The 13446-nt window shown below is 56.1% G+C and overlaps 2 protein-coding genes across 2 annotated transcripts; both read right to left on the bottom strand.

Moving 5' to 3' along the window:
• On the bottom strand, nucleotides 211-6037 carry KLK11 (kallikrein related peptidase 11). Its single transcript, XM_021094838.1, has 6 exons — nucleotides 5628-6037; nucleotides 3825-3900; nucleotides 2959-3115; nucleotides 2317-2582; nucleotides 1355-1491; nucleotides 211-657 (listed from the first exon to the last, which is right to left on the bottom strand). Exons 2-6 carry the CDS (start codon nucleotides 3859-3861, stop codon nucleotides 505-507), a joined length of 750 nt encoding a protein of 249 aa, XP_020950497.1. The 5' UTR covers nucleotides 3862-3900; nucleotides 5628-6037; the 3' UTR covers nucleotides 211-504.
• On the bottom strand, nucleotides 7015-13055 carry KLK12 (kallikrein related peptidase 12). The gene is made up of 5 exons (XM_021094839.1): nucleotides 12587-13055; nucleotides 11570-11729; nucleotides 10165-10424; nucleotides 8887-9020; nucleotides 7015-7742 (listed from the first exon to the last, which is right to left on the bottom strand). The coding sequence occupies exons 1-5, from the start codon at nucleotides 12621-12623 to the stop codon at nucleotides 7587-7589; spliced, it is 747 nt and encodes a 248-aa protein (XP_020950498.1). The 5' UTR covers nucleotides 12624-13055; the 3' UTR covers nucleotides 7015-7586.

The following is a 13446-nucleotide window of genomic DNA, read 5'->3' on the forward strand; positions in this document are numbered from 1 at the left end:
TAGGTTGCAGATGCCGCTCGGATCCTGCATTGCTATGGCTCTGGCGTCGGCGGGGGGCTACAGCTCCGATTCGACCCCTAGCCTGGGAACCTCCATGTGCCGTGGGAGCGGCCCAAAGAAATAGCAAAAAGACAAAAAAAAAAATAAAATAAAATAAAATAAAAGCCCTTGGATCAGCATCTGGCCCATAGTACACATTCAAAAGATTCATTCATTGAGTAATATTTATTGAAACCTTGGTGTGCGTGCCAGGAATGGCACTTGGGGCTGGAGGTAGACCCATGAACCAAACAGCTGTTATCCCTCCCCGAGTTACTGGTTAGAATGGGGCAGGATTTGAACCCAGGCAGCCCAACTCCAAACCTCAGATTGATTAAGCTACAGCATCTCTCAGAGTCAAGAAGGCCCCCCAAAAGTACATAAAGAGCTCCTGGCTCAGGCTTCATTAAGAGAATGAGCAGGAACCACAGCACCAAGTAGGGATTAGTGACGAGCCGGTTCTGGCTAATTGTTCTCCATCGTGTCCCGAATCCAGTCCACGTATTTGCAGACCTTTGTGTAAACACCAGGCTTTCTGGTGACCGCACAGGGATCCTGGCCCCAGGAGATGATGCCTTGAAGGGACCCGTTACAGACCAGAGGGCCCCCAGAATCACCCTGGAGATGGGGAGAGAGAGAACTGGTTAGAGAGAAGGAGGCCACAGGAGAGGGGCCAGGGCTGCACATGGGCTTAGGGAGGAGGTAGGGATGGTGTTGGAAGCGGGGTGAAGCCTGAAGATGCCGTTGACAATGGGATTGAGGGTGAGGTTAGGGTTGGGAGAGAACGAAAATGAGGATTGTCAAAAATGGATTTGGGGGAGTTCCTGTCATGGCTCAGTGGTTAACGAATCCGACTAGGAACATGAGGTTGCGGGTTCAATCCCTGGCCTTGCTCAGTGGGTTAAAGATCTGGCGTTGCCGTGAGCTGTGGTGTAGGTTGCAGACTGGCTCGGATCCTGCGTTGCTGTGGCTCTGGCGTAGGCGAGCAGCTGCATCTTCGATTCAACCCCTAGCCTGGGAACCTCCATCTGCTGCAAGAGTGGCCCTAGAAAAGACAAAAAGACCAAAAAAAAAAAAAAAAAAGGATTTGGGGATGGTAGGGGTGGGGAATACAGGTGGGGGTGGGACTGGAGCTGGGGATCACGTTTAGGTTGGACATGGGAGCTGTGGGGTGGCGAGGGAGGTCGGGTTGCAGGTGGAGGAGGGGAGGAGGCTGGAGATGAGCTGGCGGATGTTGCGGATGTCAATGGAGACACCGTTGAGGCTGCAGATGGGAATGGCGATGCGATGGGAGACCCGGGCCCCGCCCTCTGACCTGACAGGAGTCCTTGCCCTCTTCTCCGACACTGGCACACACCATGGTGTCCGTGATGTTGCCGGGGTAGGCCTTCTTGCACTCCTGGTGCTCAATGATAGTGATATTGGCACAGCGCAAGGTATGGGGCAGGCGCACTGTGGAAACGACAGGAGGGGGGACGGGAAGTGAGAAGCCGCCAGTGCCCTCCCCACCCTGCAGGGCTTGCTCGAAACCCAGCGCCTGGGTTCCCTGGCCCCCAGGGACCCGGCACCAGATCCTGTCCCTGTCCTTCTCGCTTGAGGCCACCTCATCTCTGGCTTGGAACAACGGCAATGGTCATGCTTTCGAATAAAATGCCTTATGCCAGTTGCTCTGTAAATGCTATCGCTCACCCAGCCCTAGTAGGGGGGTGTAATTATTTTCGTTTTATAGAGAAGAAAACCCAGAGAGGATGGGGGGGCCACAACTCGTGTATCCGAGCTTGCCCATCGGGTCCGTCTGAACCCAAGGCCCCAACTTTTGTCCTCACCCTCCTCGGCCCTTACTTATCAACTCTTCCTGGCGACTTATCCCACTACTGATACCCCTTCCTTGAGTCTCTTCTTTGTTTTTTGTGTTTTTGTTTTTTGTTTTTTGTCTTTTCTACAGCCGCTCCCTCGGCCTAGGGAGGTTCCCAGGCTAGGGGTCCAATCGGAGCTGTAGCTGCCCGCCTACACCAGAGCCACAGCAACACGGGATCCAAGCCGCATCTGCGACCTACAGCATAGCTCACGGCAACGCTGGATCCTTAACCCACTGAGCGAGGCCAGGGATTGAACCCACAACCTCATGGTCCCTAGTGGGATTCGTTAACCACTGCGCCACAACGGGAACTCCCCATGTCTCCTCTTTGAAAGTTCTTCTAGTTCTCTCTGTGCTTCCACAGTAATACCACCCTCCCCCCGGGGCACCACCACCCTGTCCCCTTCGGGAGCCCCTACACTGGGGGCTGGACGTGGTGCCCCAGCCGGAAATGAGGCAGCTGGTGCCGGCAGTGACACACTGTGAAGACAGGGTGAGGGGTCGCACAGCCCGGGTGATGACGGCTGCGGAGGACATTTTCACCAGCATGATGTCATTGCGGTGGTCTTTGTTGGGGAGGCTGTTGTTGAAGTGGGGGTGGGGGAAGGACTTGGTGGCTGTTCGGGTCTGCTCGTAGCCATCCCATCGCTGGAGGTTGTGCTCTCCCAGGTGAACCAGGTATTGGCTGAAGTGGGAGCGACGGTGGTCAGAGATGGGAGGGGGAGGGGGAGACGGGAGATGGAGAGAGGCATGGGGGGAGGGGCAGACATGCAGCGAGGGAAGCAAGGAAGGAACGGGGCTCCGCTTCCAACCTCGTCCCCAGCTCCCACCAAACCCGCGGGCCCCGCCCAGCATCCAGCCCCGTCCCCAACCCCCGCCCCCATTCATCCTTCCATCTTCACTTCCAACTACATCCCCCGTCATCAAGGCTAACGCCACCCAAGCCCCTCTCTGTCCCCACCTCCCCCACCCCCTACGCGGTCTCCCCGTCCCCGAGCCCCTCGCCATCCCTTTCTCCATCTCCAGCCCCCTCCCAGCCCCGCCCCAGCCCCCGCACCCACGGCTTGCGGCAGTGGGCTGCTGTCAGGAGCCATTTGGGGGCGATGAGGGTGGCCCCACAGAGCAGCCGTGTCTTCTGGAACAGAGCCACCTGCCAGGGCTGGGAGTGAGGACGGCACTCGTAGCCCTTGATGATCCTAGTCTCTCCCCCGACATGCCCTAGAGGGGGTGGGGGCAGAAGAGGGGGCTCAGGCAGGAGAGGACTCCCAGAAACAGGGGAGGAGGAGTGCGAGTGGGCTGGACCCTTGCTTCGTGTCCCACTGGGACGCACTATAGAGACACAGGCTGACTGTCCAATGACTGCAATCCTTCCAGGCTGAAGGGCGGTAGCCACTGTCCTGAGCTCTTCTTCGAGGGTCTCCCGCACCACCCGGCTGCCCGGCCCCTCCCCGGGACCTTCTTTGACCTCTCCCCATCCTGGCTCTAAAGGAATTGTACCTGGTGCAGCCAGGAGCATCCAGGACCCCATTATGGCTCATAGAGCCATTCAGATGCCCTAAGGGTTATTCTCTCTCCCCCTATATATATATATATATATATATATATATATACATTTTTTTTTTTTTTCTTTTAGAGGGCTGCACCTGCAGCATATGGAAATTCCCAGGCTAGGGGTAGAATCGGAGCTGCAGCTGCTGGCCTACACCACAGCCACAGCAACGCAGGATCCTTAACCCACTGAGCGAGGCCAGGGATCAAACGCACATCCTCATGGATCCTAGTCAGGTGCCTAACCCAAAGAGCCACAGTGGGAACTCCCTTACTCTATCTTTTTAATATCAGCCCCATCAGTGTCCAGATGGAGAGGGTTGGGGATCCTAGAGATTCAAGAGGAAGGTCCCTGCCCACCCCCATCCCCCCACCATACCTATGACCAGAGCAAGCAGGATTAATCGCAGAATCATCACAGCCTGGAGTGGGGGGAGGGCAGGCCCCAGGTTCTTCTGGGAACAAGGACAAAGGGCTAACTCACTTTGAGGAGACAGTGGGGGCTGGTTCCTGCCCCATCTTTCTCCCTTGCCTGCTCCAGCCGCCCCCCGCCGCCGCCGCCACCCCCAGGGAGAAACCAACAGGGTTTGACAAATCCTCTGGCTCTCACAGCATCCCAGCCTCCACATTTTTAAAATACATTTTTGGTATCGAGGGTGGCCTTGCAAGGCGCTTAATCCAGATTAGAACTTTCTGGTAGCCAAGTAGGTTGTGGGGGCTGGTGGGAGGGCTTTGCAAGCGATGGGCTGGCCCTGTTTAAGTCAGCCATGGGGGAGGTGGCAGGGGTGGGGAGGGACCTCGTAGGCACATTTTGGGGAACGTTTTCCTTCTTGCCCACCTGAGACCTGGCCTGGCCCCAGCAGCTGCGGGTAGGAGGGGATAAAGGGAACCAGGTCCATTCAGTAGCCACCCCAGGGTGATATGGGCCCTTTTGAGGGGGGACCTGCCTGGGGCAGTACTCTGGCCCCCACCCAGCCGAACCCCTGCCAACCTTGGAGAACCTCCAGACAAAGCCGGGCAGGGCTGGTCCCCGAACATGGGGGTGGAGGGTGGGGTTCAGTGACCGTGGGGGTGGGGGTGGAGGGTGAGGTTCAGTGACCGGAAGAAGCTGGGGTCAGAGGTCACTGAGATGGGGGGCAGCTGGCTGGAGACACAGATCGAGGCAGAGAGACACAAACCCTTCTCCCCCGCCAAGCGAAGAAATACCGAGCAGAAGGAGAAGTGAGCCGGGGGAACTGGGGCAGGTGCCAGGATGAGGGGGGCACCTTCCCTCCCCTCCTGGACTCACAGGCTCCAGGGCTTGGGCTCTAGGGGCCTGGCACTGGTGGCAGAGGCGGCAGGCTGGGTCTCGGAGCGGGAGGCACCAGGAAGCAAGCTGGCAGGGGGTAGCCCAGGATGACTGGGCTCCCGGCCCCTGCCTTATCACCCTGGGGGCCGGGGTGTGGGGCCTCGAGCCTCAGAGATGCTTGCCCACCAGCCGCTGTCACCTCCCCCAGCCCCTCTTCTCTCTGCATCTCTGTCCCCACACCCCTGGGTCCATCCTTCTGTCTGTCTGTCTGTCTGTCTGCATCTTCTCTGCCACTTTGAATCTCTTTATCACTGTGGCTCATTGCCTTTCCATAATGCTCTGTGTGTGCGTGTGTGTGTAATTCTTCTTTCTGTTTCTATGTGTCTCTGCGCCTGTCTCTCTCACTGTCTGTTTTTCTCTCCCCATCCTCCTGTCTCTTCTAATGCTTTACCTCTGTCTCTGTCCCCCTCCATCTCTGTCTGTCTCTGTCTCTCTCCCTCTGACTGTCTCTAAATCTCTCTCTCAGGCCACCTTGTCTCCCAGGCTCTCTGTCACCTGCCCCAGCCCCTCCCTCCCCATAGCCCAAGCCTAGGGGGGCCTCTGGTCTCCTCTGGGCCCCTCCCTTCTCCATTCGGGGGGCGGGGGAAACTGGGGCGTCACACAGGTGGGGCTGCTGCTGGTCGAAGGGGCGGGTGGCGGGGGGGGGGGGAGGGGGGGAGAGGCAGGTTGGGACCTGAGGGATTCAAAGCCCAGGAAAGTCAGCCCTGAGCTTCCCCCCGCCCCCCACCGCTGGGACATATCCCTTCTCTGCCAACCTGTCCCTCCACTCCCTTCTCTCCACCCCCTGGGGCCCCAGGAACCATGGGGTCCTCAGATTCCTGCTGTGGCACTTACTTGGTGACTTAGGTCCGATGACTTCCGGAATCTGAGCCACCACTTCAATTTCCTTCGGCTGCAAAACTCAAGTGTGGATGCTACAGCCTCGGGCTTGTTTGTTAACGCTCTGAGCTGGCTTCCTTCTTGCCCTCCTCTCTCCCACAACCAGATGTGGGGCAAGACTACAGGGAAAGGCCAGGGTTCTGACAGCAGCCCGCCCTGGCCTCAAACCCCGGCACTGCCTCTTCCTACCTCAGTGACGTGGGACGAAGGACTCCGCCCCGGCCAGGATCAGTTTCTTCATCTGTGAGGTTGTAGGGGGGGCGAGGTGACAGCCCTGTCTCAGGGGTTGGGATGAGGCCTCCAAGAGAGTACAGCAGGCATTCAGCAGAGGCTCCCGTGGCTGCCTGATTACCCCTCCCCCCTCTCAAATCACAAGGGAGAAGTTTTTTTTTCTTCTTTTTCTTCTTCTTTTTTTTTTTTTTTTTTTTTTTTTTTTTGTCCTTTCAGGGCTGCACCTGCAGCTAATGGAGTTCTCCAGGCTAGGAGTCAAATCGGAGCTGCAACTGCCAGCCTACACCGCAGGCACAGCAACATGGGATCTGAGTCATATCTGCACCTTACACCACAGTTCATGGCAATGCCAGCTCCTTAACCCACTGAGCGAGGCCAGGGATCAAACTCTCATCCTCATGGATCCTAGTCGGGTTCATTTCCACTGAGTCACAATGGGAATTCCTAAATGACATTGCCTTTCCAACTCCTGGACGGTCTGTGAAGACAGACCTTAAAAGGTGGGCCAGAGCTATTTTAAGACCTAGGTGGGGTCCTCTTCTCTCCAGGCTGCACTTCACCTTCCATCCTTGCAGACGTATTCAAACAAACCTGCATCCCACGTGAAATATAACGTGCGCGCAGCTCCAGCTGAACCAGGTGGCAGCTGGCTCATTGGGAGAATGTTACCTTTTATAGACATTTAATTAAATGGTTGTGAATATTGGTTTCGCAGTTTGGCATGGTGGAGCCGATGATCCGTTCCCCCACGCCAGCCCATTGTAGGTCCTCCATGGGCCCTTGAAAAACTTATAAACTCTAGGCAGTGTTCCTGCCGCGGCTTTTTTTAAATGTTTTTAAATTTTTTTTTGTCTTTTTAGGGCCGCACCCATGGCACATGGAAGTTCCCAGGCTAGGGTTCAAATCCAAGCTGTAGTCAATGGCCTACACCACAGCTCAGGGCAACGCCAGATCCTTAACCCACTGAGCAAGGTCAGGGATCGAACCTGCATCCCCATGAATGCTAGGCATTTTTGTTTCCGTTGCCTCTGCTCACCGGTGCCGAACAGAAACTCGAGACAGAGTTTTGGGCAAAGGTGAAAAAAATAGCTTTATTGCTTTGCTAGCCCAAGGAGGGTCCTAGCAGGCTAATGCCTTAAAGACTGTGCCCCCCCCCCCAGAGATTGGGAGGGGGTTTTACAGTGTGAGGAGTGAAAAACAGGGCCCCAGATAAGGATCAGGGCGGAGGCGAGCTTGCATTGTTTTCAAAGCTGGTGTTGAGTGGTCTGGCCTCAGAATAAAGAATGCTTCATTAACAGCTTCCATTAGTTGGGAGTTTTAGTTCTGCAGATAGCATTATGTATATTCCTTGAGAAGGAACCCCGACCCTGCCCCCAGGATGCATTCGTGTCTCTGCACCTCCTCCCTTTCCTGGTTAGCAGTAGACTTTTGGAACTCAGGGAAGGTCGTAGAGGCTGAAGTTTAGTTCCTAAAAACAAGAAATGGGGGGGGGGGGTAGCACAGAAGGGCATGTGTGCCCAGAAGCCCCACAGGGCCCTGTTTGGTTTCATTTTCACTCTTAGAAGTAACTTTCCCTCCGCCATTGCTACGTGGCCCCCGAGGGAAAGCCCACACCCTCTCTGATCCATCTTTCTGAGCGTCAGAGTGGCCCCCAAGCTGAGGCCGGAAGGTAGACAGAGCAGGTCAGTTGTTCCCTATGACCATCCGGATCCAGTCCACATATTTGCAAATTTTGGTGTAGACTCCTGGGATGCCATCTTGCCCGCACGGCCCCACGGCCCCCCAGGATACTAGACCTTGAAGGACTCCTCCACAAACCAAGGGGCCCCCAGAATCAACCTGGAAAACAGAAGGAGAATGGCCTGAATATGGGACAAATCCTGTTCCAGTTTCTTCCTCCGACGCTGTCTCCCCCAACGCATTCCTAGGTCTTGAGGAATGTGGCTCCAAGCCTCATCAAAGGGAAGAAAAGAGGCACAGCCAGGTTCCCAGAGGACAACAGCAATGAGCGTACCTAGGGGTCAGTCCCAGGGAAAGAAGGCTGGATGCTACGCAGGGTTAAGGGGTCCCTTAAGGGCGACAGCTGGGCGCTAACCAATGGGGGAAGAGGGCAAAGGCGCCAATGACCAATCCCAACGAAGGTGGGCGAGACTTCATCCAGGACAATGGCTGAGCCCTGACCAATGAGAGAAGAGAGCACAGGCACCACTGACCAATCTCAGAGGAGGAGGGTGGGACTCCTTAAGCGTTCTCTCCAGGAAAAAAAAAAAGTAAATAAAATTAAAAATCAAACAATTAAAAAATAAAAGCAGTTCCCCTTGTGGCACTGCGGAATCGAATCCGACTAGTGTCCATAAGGATGTGGGTTGAATCCGTGCCCTCGCTCAGCGGGTTAAGGATCCGGTGTTGCTGTGGCTGTGGTGTAGGCCCACCGCTACAGCTCGGATTCGACTCGTAGCCTGGGAACATTCATATGCCACAGGTGCGGCCCTAAAAGGCAAAAACAAACAAACAACAAAACAAAATAAACAAACCAAAAAACCCATCTCTCCAGGACAGTGGCTGGGGCTCCAAGAGGATAAGGTGGCCGAACTACGAGCGGGAGAGAGTCCTCCAGCCCCCTCTCCTCCTCCGTCCTGGCCTGGACCAGCGCCAGAGCCGACAGGAGGATGCTGTGGGGACACCTCAGAACTAGAGAGAGCCCGAGTCACCTGCCTGAGCTCAGAAGGCCGGCTCCCCCTTCTCCCTCCCTCTTCCCCTCTCTTGATCTCTTCCTCTCCCTCCCTCTGTGCCCCACCCAGCTTTCCTGCCCTGTTTCTCCTCCCTCTCGGTCCTCCATTCCCCGGCCCTCCCTCCCGCCTTCTGTGCCTCTCCTGCGTTGTGACCTCGTCTGCCTCCCATCTCCTTTCCCTGACGTGTCCTCGCTCCCCCTCAGTTCACCCTCCTCTGCTTCCTGCCCTGGGTGTTGCTGGAAGCCGCTCACCTGGCAGGCGTCCTCCCCAGCAGAGCCGCCCGCGCACACCATGTTGTCGGTAATTCTCCCCGGGAACACAGCCCGGCAGGTGCCTTCGGAGACGATGGAGAGGTTGAGGCATTGGAGCCGGTCAGGGAACGCGCCTGCGCATGAAAGATGCTGCCTCAGGATCCCCCAAATTTGGGGGCGGTATTCCTCTTCTCAAGGAAGCTCAATACGAGTCTCTACCCCACCCTCTCCCTGTGACCTCCACTACAATCCTAGAACCTCTAAATCTCAGATCCACAGCTTAGGTACACAGTGGCTCTCGACTTTAATTCATTGGCCCAGTCCTCCTTCATTGGCCTAGGACTCAGATACAAGGAGTCCAGAACTGATCTCCGCCTTTGGTCTTAGCTGCTGTGATCTTTGACCTGCAATCTTACTACTTTTTTTTTTTTTTTTTTTTTTTTTTTTTTTTTTTTTTTTTATGGGCACACTCTCAGCATATGGAAGTTCCCAGGCTAGGGGTCGAATTGGAGCTACAGCTGCCGGCCTCAGCCACAGCCACAGCTAGGCAGGATCTGAGCCACATCTGCTACCTACACCGCAGCTCACAGCAACCCCGGATCCTTAACCCTGAGCAAGGCCAGGGATTGAACCTGCGTCCTCATGGCTGCTAGTCAGATTCGGTAACTCCTCTTACTTCCCTTTGATCCCAGCTTGGCCTCCTGTCTTTTCTCTGTCCCCTGGTCCCATATGCCTTGTCTTTACCTTACCGTCCAACCTCAGCCCTGCGTCCTTTAAACCACTGGCCCCTCCTCTAAAGTGACCCCAGACCTTAGTTTATTTGGTCTCAGACTCCATGACCTCTAACCTCTAGGTCCCCACACCAAACCCTCTGGCTTCCCATCCCAGGCCAGTGATCCCTGATAGAAGCCCCATGTCCATCCTCAGATTGTGGCCAACATCTGGATCCCACGACCTCAACCCTACAATGTCGAACAGCAGAGTCCATGGCCCAAGACCCCGAGGTCTGGCTTCACATATGCCTTTTGCTGCCGTCTGATGACCCTGGCATCACTCGGTCCTCAAAGCACAGGACCCAGGACTTCTGATGCTATACCCAACCACCTAACCTCTTTGACTCCCAAGACCCCCAGAGGCCCCCTGATCCCAGACCCCAAAGCATGATCCTGATGTGTGACCTTCTTCTACCCAGCCTCCCTCTGAGATGGCATGACTCCTGACCGCTCACCTGACACCCCAGACTTTTGCCCATCCTGACCCCCCCAGATCCCCCCTTACTCCATGGCTGGTTGGTGGTGCCCCAGCCTGAGATGTGGCACTCGGTGCCAGCCGCCGCACAGGATGTGGGCAGGGGCAGGGGCCGGACACTGCGAGTCTGGAGGACGGGGGTGCCCAGTCGCAGAAGCCGGAGGTCATGGTCATGGCTCTTCAAGGCTCCCTGATAGCCTGGGTGGGTCACGGAGAGGCCGCTGCGCCGGATCTGTTCTGTGAAGTCCAGCCAGCTGAGGCTGTGCTCCCCCAGGCGCACCCAGTACCTGCTGGGGGGCACGGCGGCTCAGCAGGTGGCAGGTGGGATGTCCCGCAGGCAGATTCCCAGGCGCCCTGCCTCCCTCCGCTGCCCTGCGCCTCCATGGCCATCCTCTCGCTCACGCCCTGTTCCCCCACCTCCCTGACCCCCATCTCTTGGTCTCCATCTCTGTTGCCTTCTTCCATGTCTAGTGTTTGCCCTACGTCTCCTAAACATGCTACTGCCTCTGTATCACTCTCTGGTGCTCTTAGCTGGTGATGCCCATGGGGCAGGGACACCACTTCATCCTGTTCACTGCCCTGTTCCCACCACCCAGCGGATGGCCTGGGCCCCCAGCACTGTCAACCAAAGGAACAGACGAACAGGGAGTTCCCACTGTGGCTCAGCAGTAATGAACCCAACGAGTATCCATGAGGACACAGGTTCAATCCCTAGCCCCACTCAGTAGGTTAAGGATCTGGCGTTTCTGTGAGCTGTGGTATAGGTCACAGTCGCAGCTTGGATCCCACATGGCTGTGGCTGTGGTGTAGGCCGGCAGCTATAGCTCTGATTCGACCCCTAGCCTGGGAACTTCCATAGGCTGCTGATGTGGCCCTCAAAAGCATAAAAAAAATAAAATAAAAAATAAATAAAGGAACGGGTGAACAGTGAGTGGATTCTCTCTGTCCTGCTCTGTCTCTCCCTGTCCCCAAATCTCTCCTCCATGTCTGAAACTTCCCTTTTGCCAAAATATCTAGAGCACCAGACCTACAAAGCCCAATCCCCTCATTTTACAGGGGGGACCACTGAGGCCCAGAGAGGTACCAGAGGTAGCCATTAAGGCCACACAAAGAGTGTGGGCCAGATATAGGCCCATGGCCCAGACTGGGTCAGGGGATGCCAGGGCTGGTGACAGGTGCCATATGGGAAGGAAGTGGGACACAGAGAATGGGGGAGGGGGTGGGCAGGTTCCAGGACCCTCCCCTGCACTCCACCCCATTGCCCCCAACCCAGGTCCGCTCCAGACCCATTGTGGGGAAATCCTGCTTCTTGTCTAACCTCGGACCGTCTTGTTGCAGGACCATCTCCTGGCTCCTGTGAGCCCCTTCCCCAGCCCTCCCCTGCCTGACACCCTCCCTCCAGCCACCCCGGGAAGGGAGCCAGGTGGGGGCTTACCTGCCACTGCAGTGAGCAGCCGTGAGGACCCACCTGGGGTCAATGAGGACCCCCCCACAGCGCAGGTGGGTGCCCTCAAATAGCCCCACCTGCCAAGGCTGCGAGTGAGGGACACATTCCGTGCCATTAACAATCTTCTCTTTGGCCTCGTGGCTGAGCCCTGAGGACGGGAGCGGACAAGAGATGAGGTCAGAGCCCTAAAGATTGTGGATCAGATGGAACGAGAGACACAGAAAGAGCAAGAAAGATACGGAAACAGGGCAAGAGAAGGAGTTCCCGTCGTGGTGCAGCGGAAAAGAATCCGACTAGGAACCATGACATTGCGGATTTGATCCCTGGCCTCGCTCAGTGGGTTAAGGATCCAGCATTGCCGTGAGCTGTGGTGTAGGTCGCAGATGCGGCTCGGATCTGATATTGCTGTGCCTGTGCCTGTGGCATAGGCTGGCAGCTGTAGCTCGGATTGGACCCCTCCATATGCTATGAGCACAGACCTGAAAAACTAAAACATAAAAAAATAAAATAAAATAAAAAGAAAGAGGGCAAGAGAAAAAAAAACGAGAGTCAGAGGCAAGCAGACACAGATCCAGTGATATATAGCGAAACACCCAAAGAGACACAGAGAGGAAGAGAGAGAGAGAGAGAAAGAGAGATGCTTAAAGAAAGGAATGGAGATTCAGAGAGAGAAAAAGGACAGGCAAGAGAAAAAAAAACGAGAGTCAGAGGCAAGCAGACACAGATCCAGTGATATATAGCGAAACACCCAAAGAGACACAGAGAGGAAGAGAGAGAGAGAGAGAGAGAGAGATGCTTAAAGAAAGGAATGGAGATTCAGAGAGAGAAAAAGGACAGACACAGAGACAGGGAGACAGAAAAGGGGGGATGGGCCAGAAGACCAGGGAGACAGAGGTACCCAGGACCCCTGGAGATGGCAGTGAACGGAGGCAGCGCCTTCCCCTCCGCGGTGCCAGGCATCTTCATGAGAAGCAAGGGACCCCCCACCCACCCCAGGAAACTCACCAATAAAACAAAGGAGCAGAAAGATTCTGGACCCCATGGTGAGCCACCTCCAGGTTCTGGGGGAAAGGGTGGGGCCTCTCAGAGATGCCACTTGGCCTGTCCTTCTCCCTGTTCCTTCCGCCAGCAGCCCCACAGGGAGGTCCACACGCTCAGCTCTCCCTGTGCCCGTCCCTTGCCTGCCTGCCTGCCGGTTCCTCCACGTGGCTGTTGGCAATCTTAGCCTGTCGGGTCTCTCTGCTATCTGCCTGGCCACCTACCTGCCAGTCCTTTCATCTGCCCGCCACCCTGCCAGTCAAGTCTCCCACTGTCCACCTGGCCTCTCAACCCCCTGTCATGGCTGTTCCACCTGTCCCCCTCCTGCCGGCTGTCTGTCTCCCAGACCCGCAGGTGACACAGCTTTTAACTCTCTTTGTCCCAGCCCATGCAATTTCCGGATCGAGGGAAGGGGACAAAGAGGACAGGGGGTGGGGTGCCCTCTAATCCCGTGGGAACTCTTCTCTTGGCTAAGGACGCAAAATCGCAAAATCGAGTTTTATAGACGGGGAGGGCGGGGGATAGGGGTGGCCCAGGATGGCTCTGGAAAGAAGACCCGGCCCCTCTCTTTCCCCCACCTCCTTTTCAAACCAGCAGCAGCCCTGAGACCAGTGACTCAAGGTGACCTGGGAGCTAAGTTCTAATCCTGACCCTGGGGAGGAAGCCTCAGGGAGGGCAGGGCCCATGAATACCTGGGCCTCCTCCCCAAGCGAGTGGTGCAGGGAACTCAAGGGCAGAGAGCAGCTGAGGCATAAGAGGAGGAAAAGGAAAAGATTTCAAAGTAGGTGAGACCAAGCAGTTTCTCAACCGAGATCTGAGGAAGCCTG

The sequence above is a fragment of the Sus scrofa genome, chromosome 6, assembly GCF_000003025.6.
Source record: "Sus scrofa isolate TJ Tabasco breed Duroc chromosome 6, Sscrofa11.1, whole genome shotgun sequence".
NCBI classification, from domain to species: Eukaryota; Metazoa; Chordata; class Mammalia; order Artiodactyla; family Suidae; genus Sus; species Sus scrofa.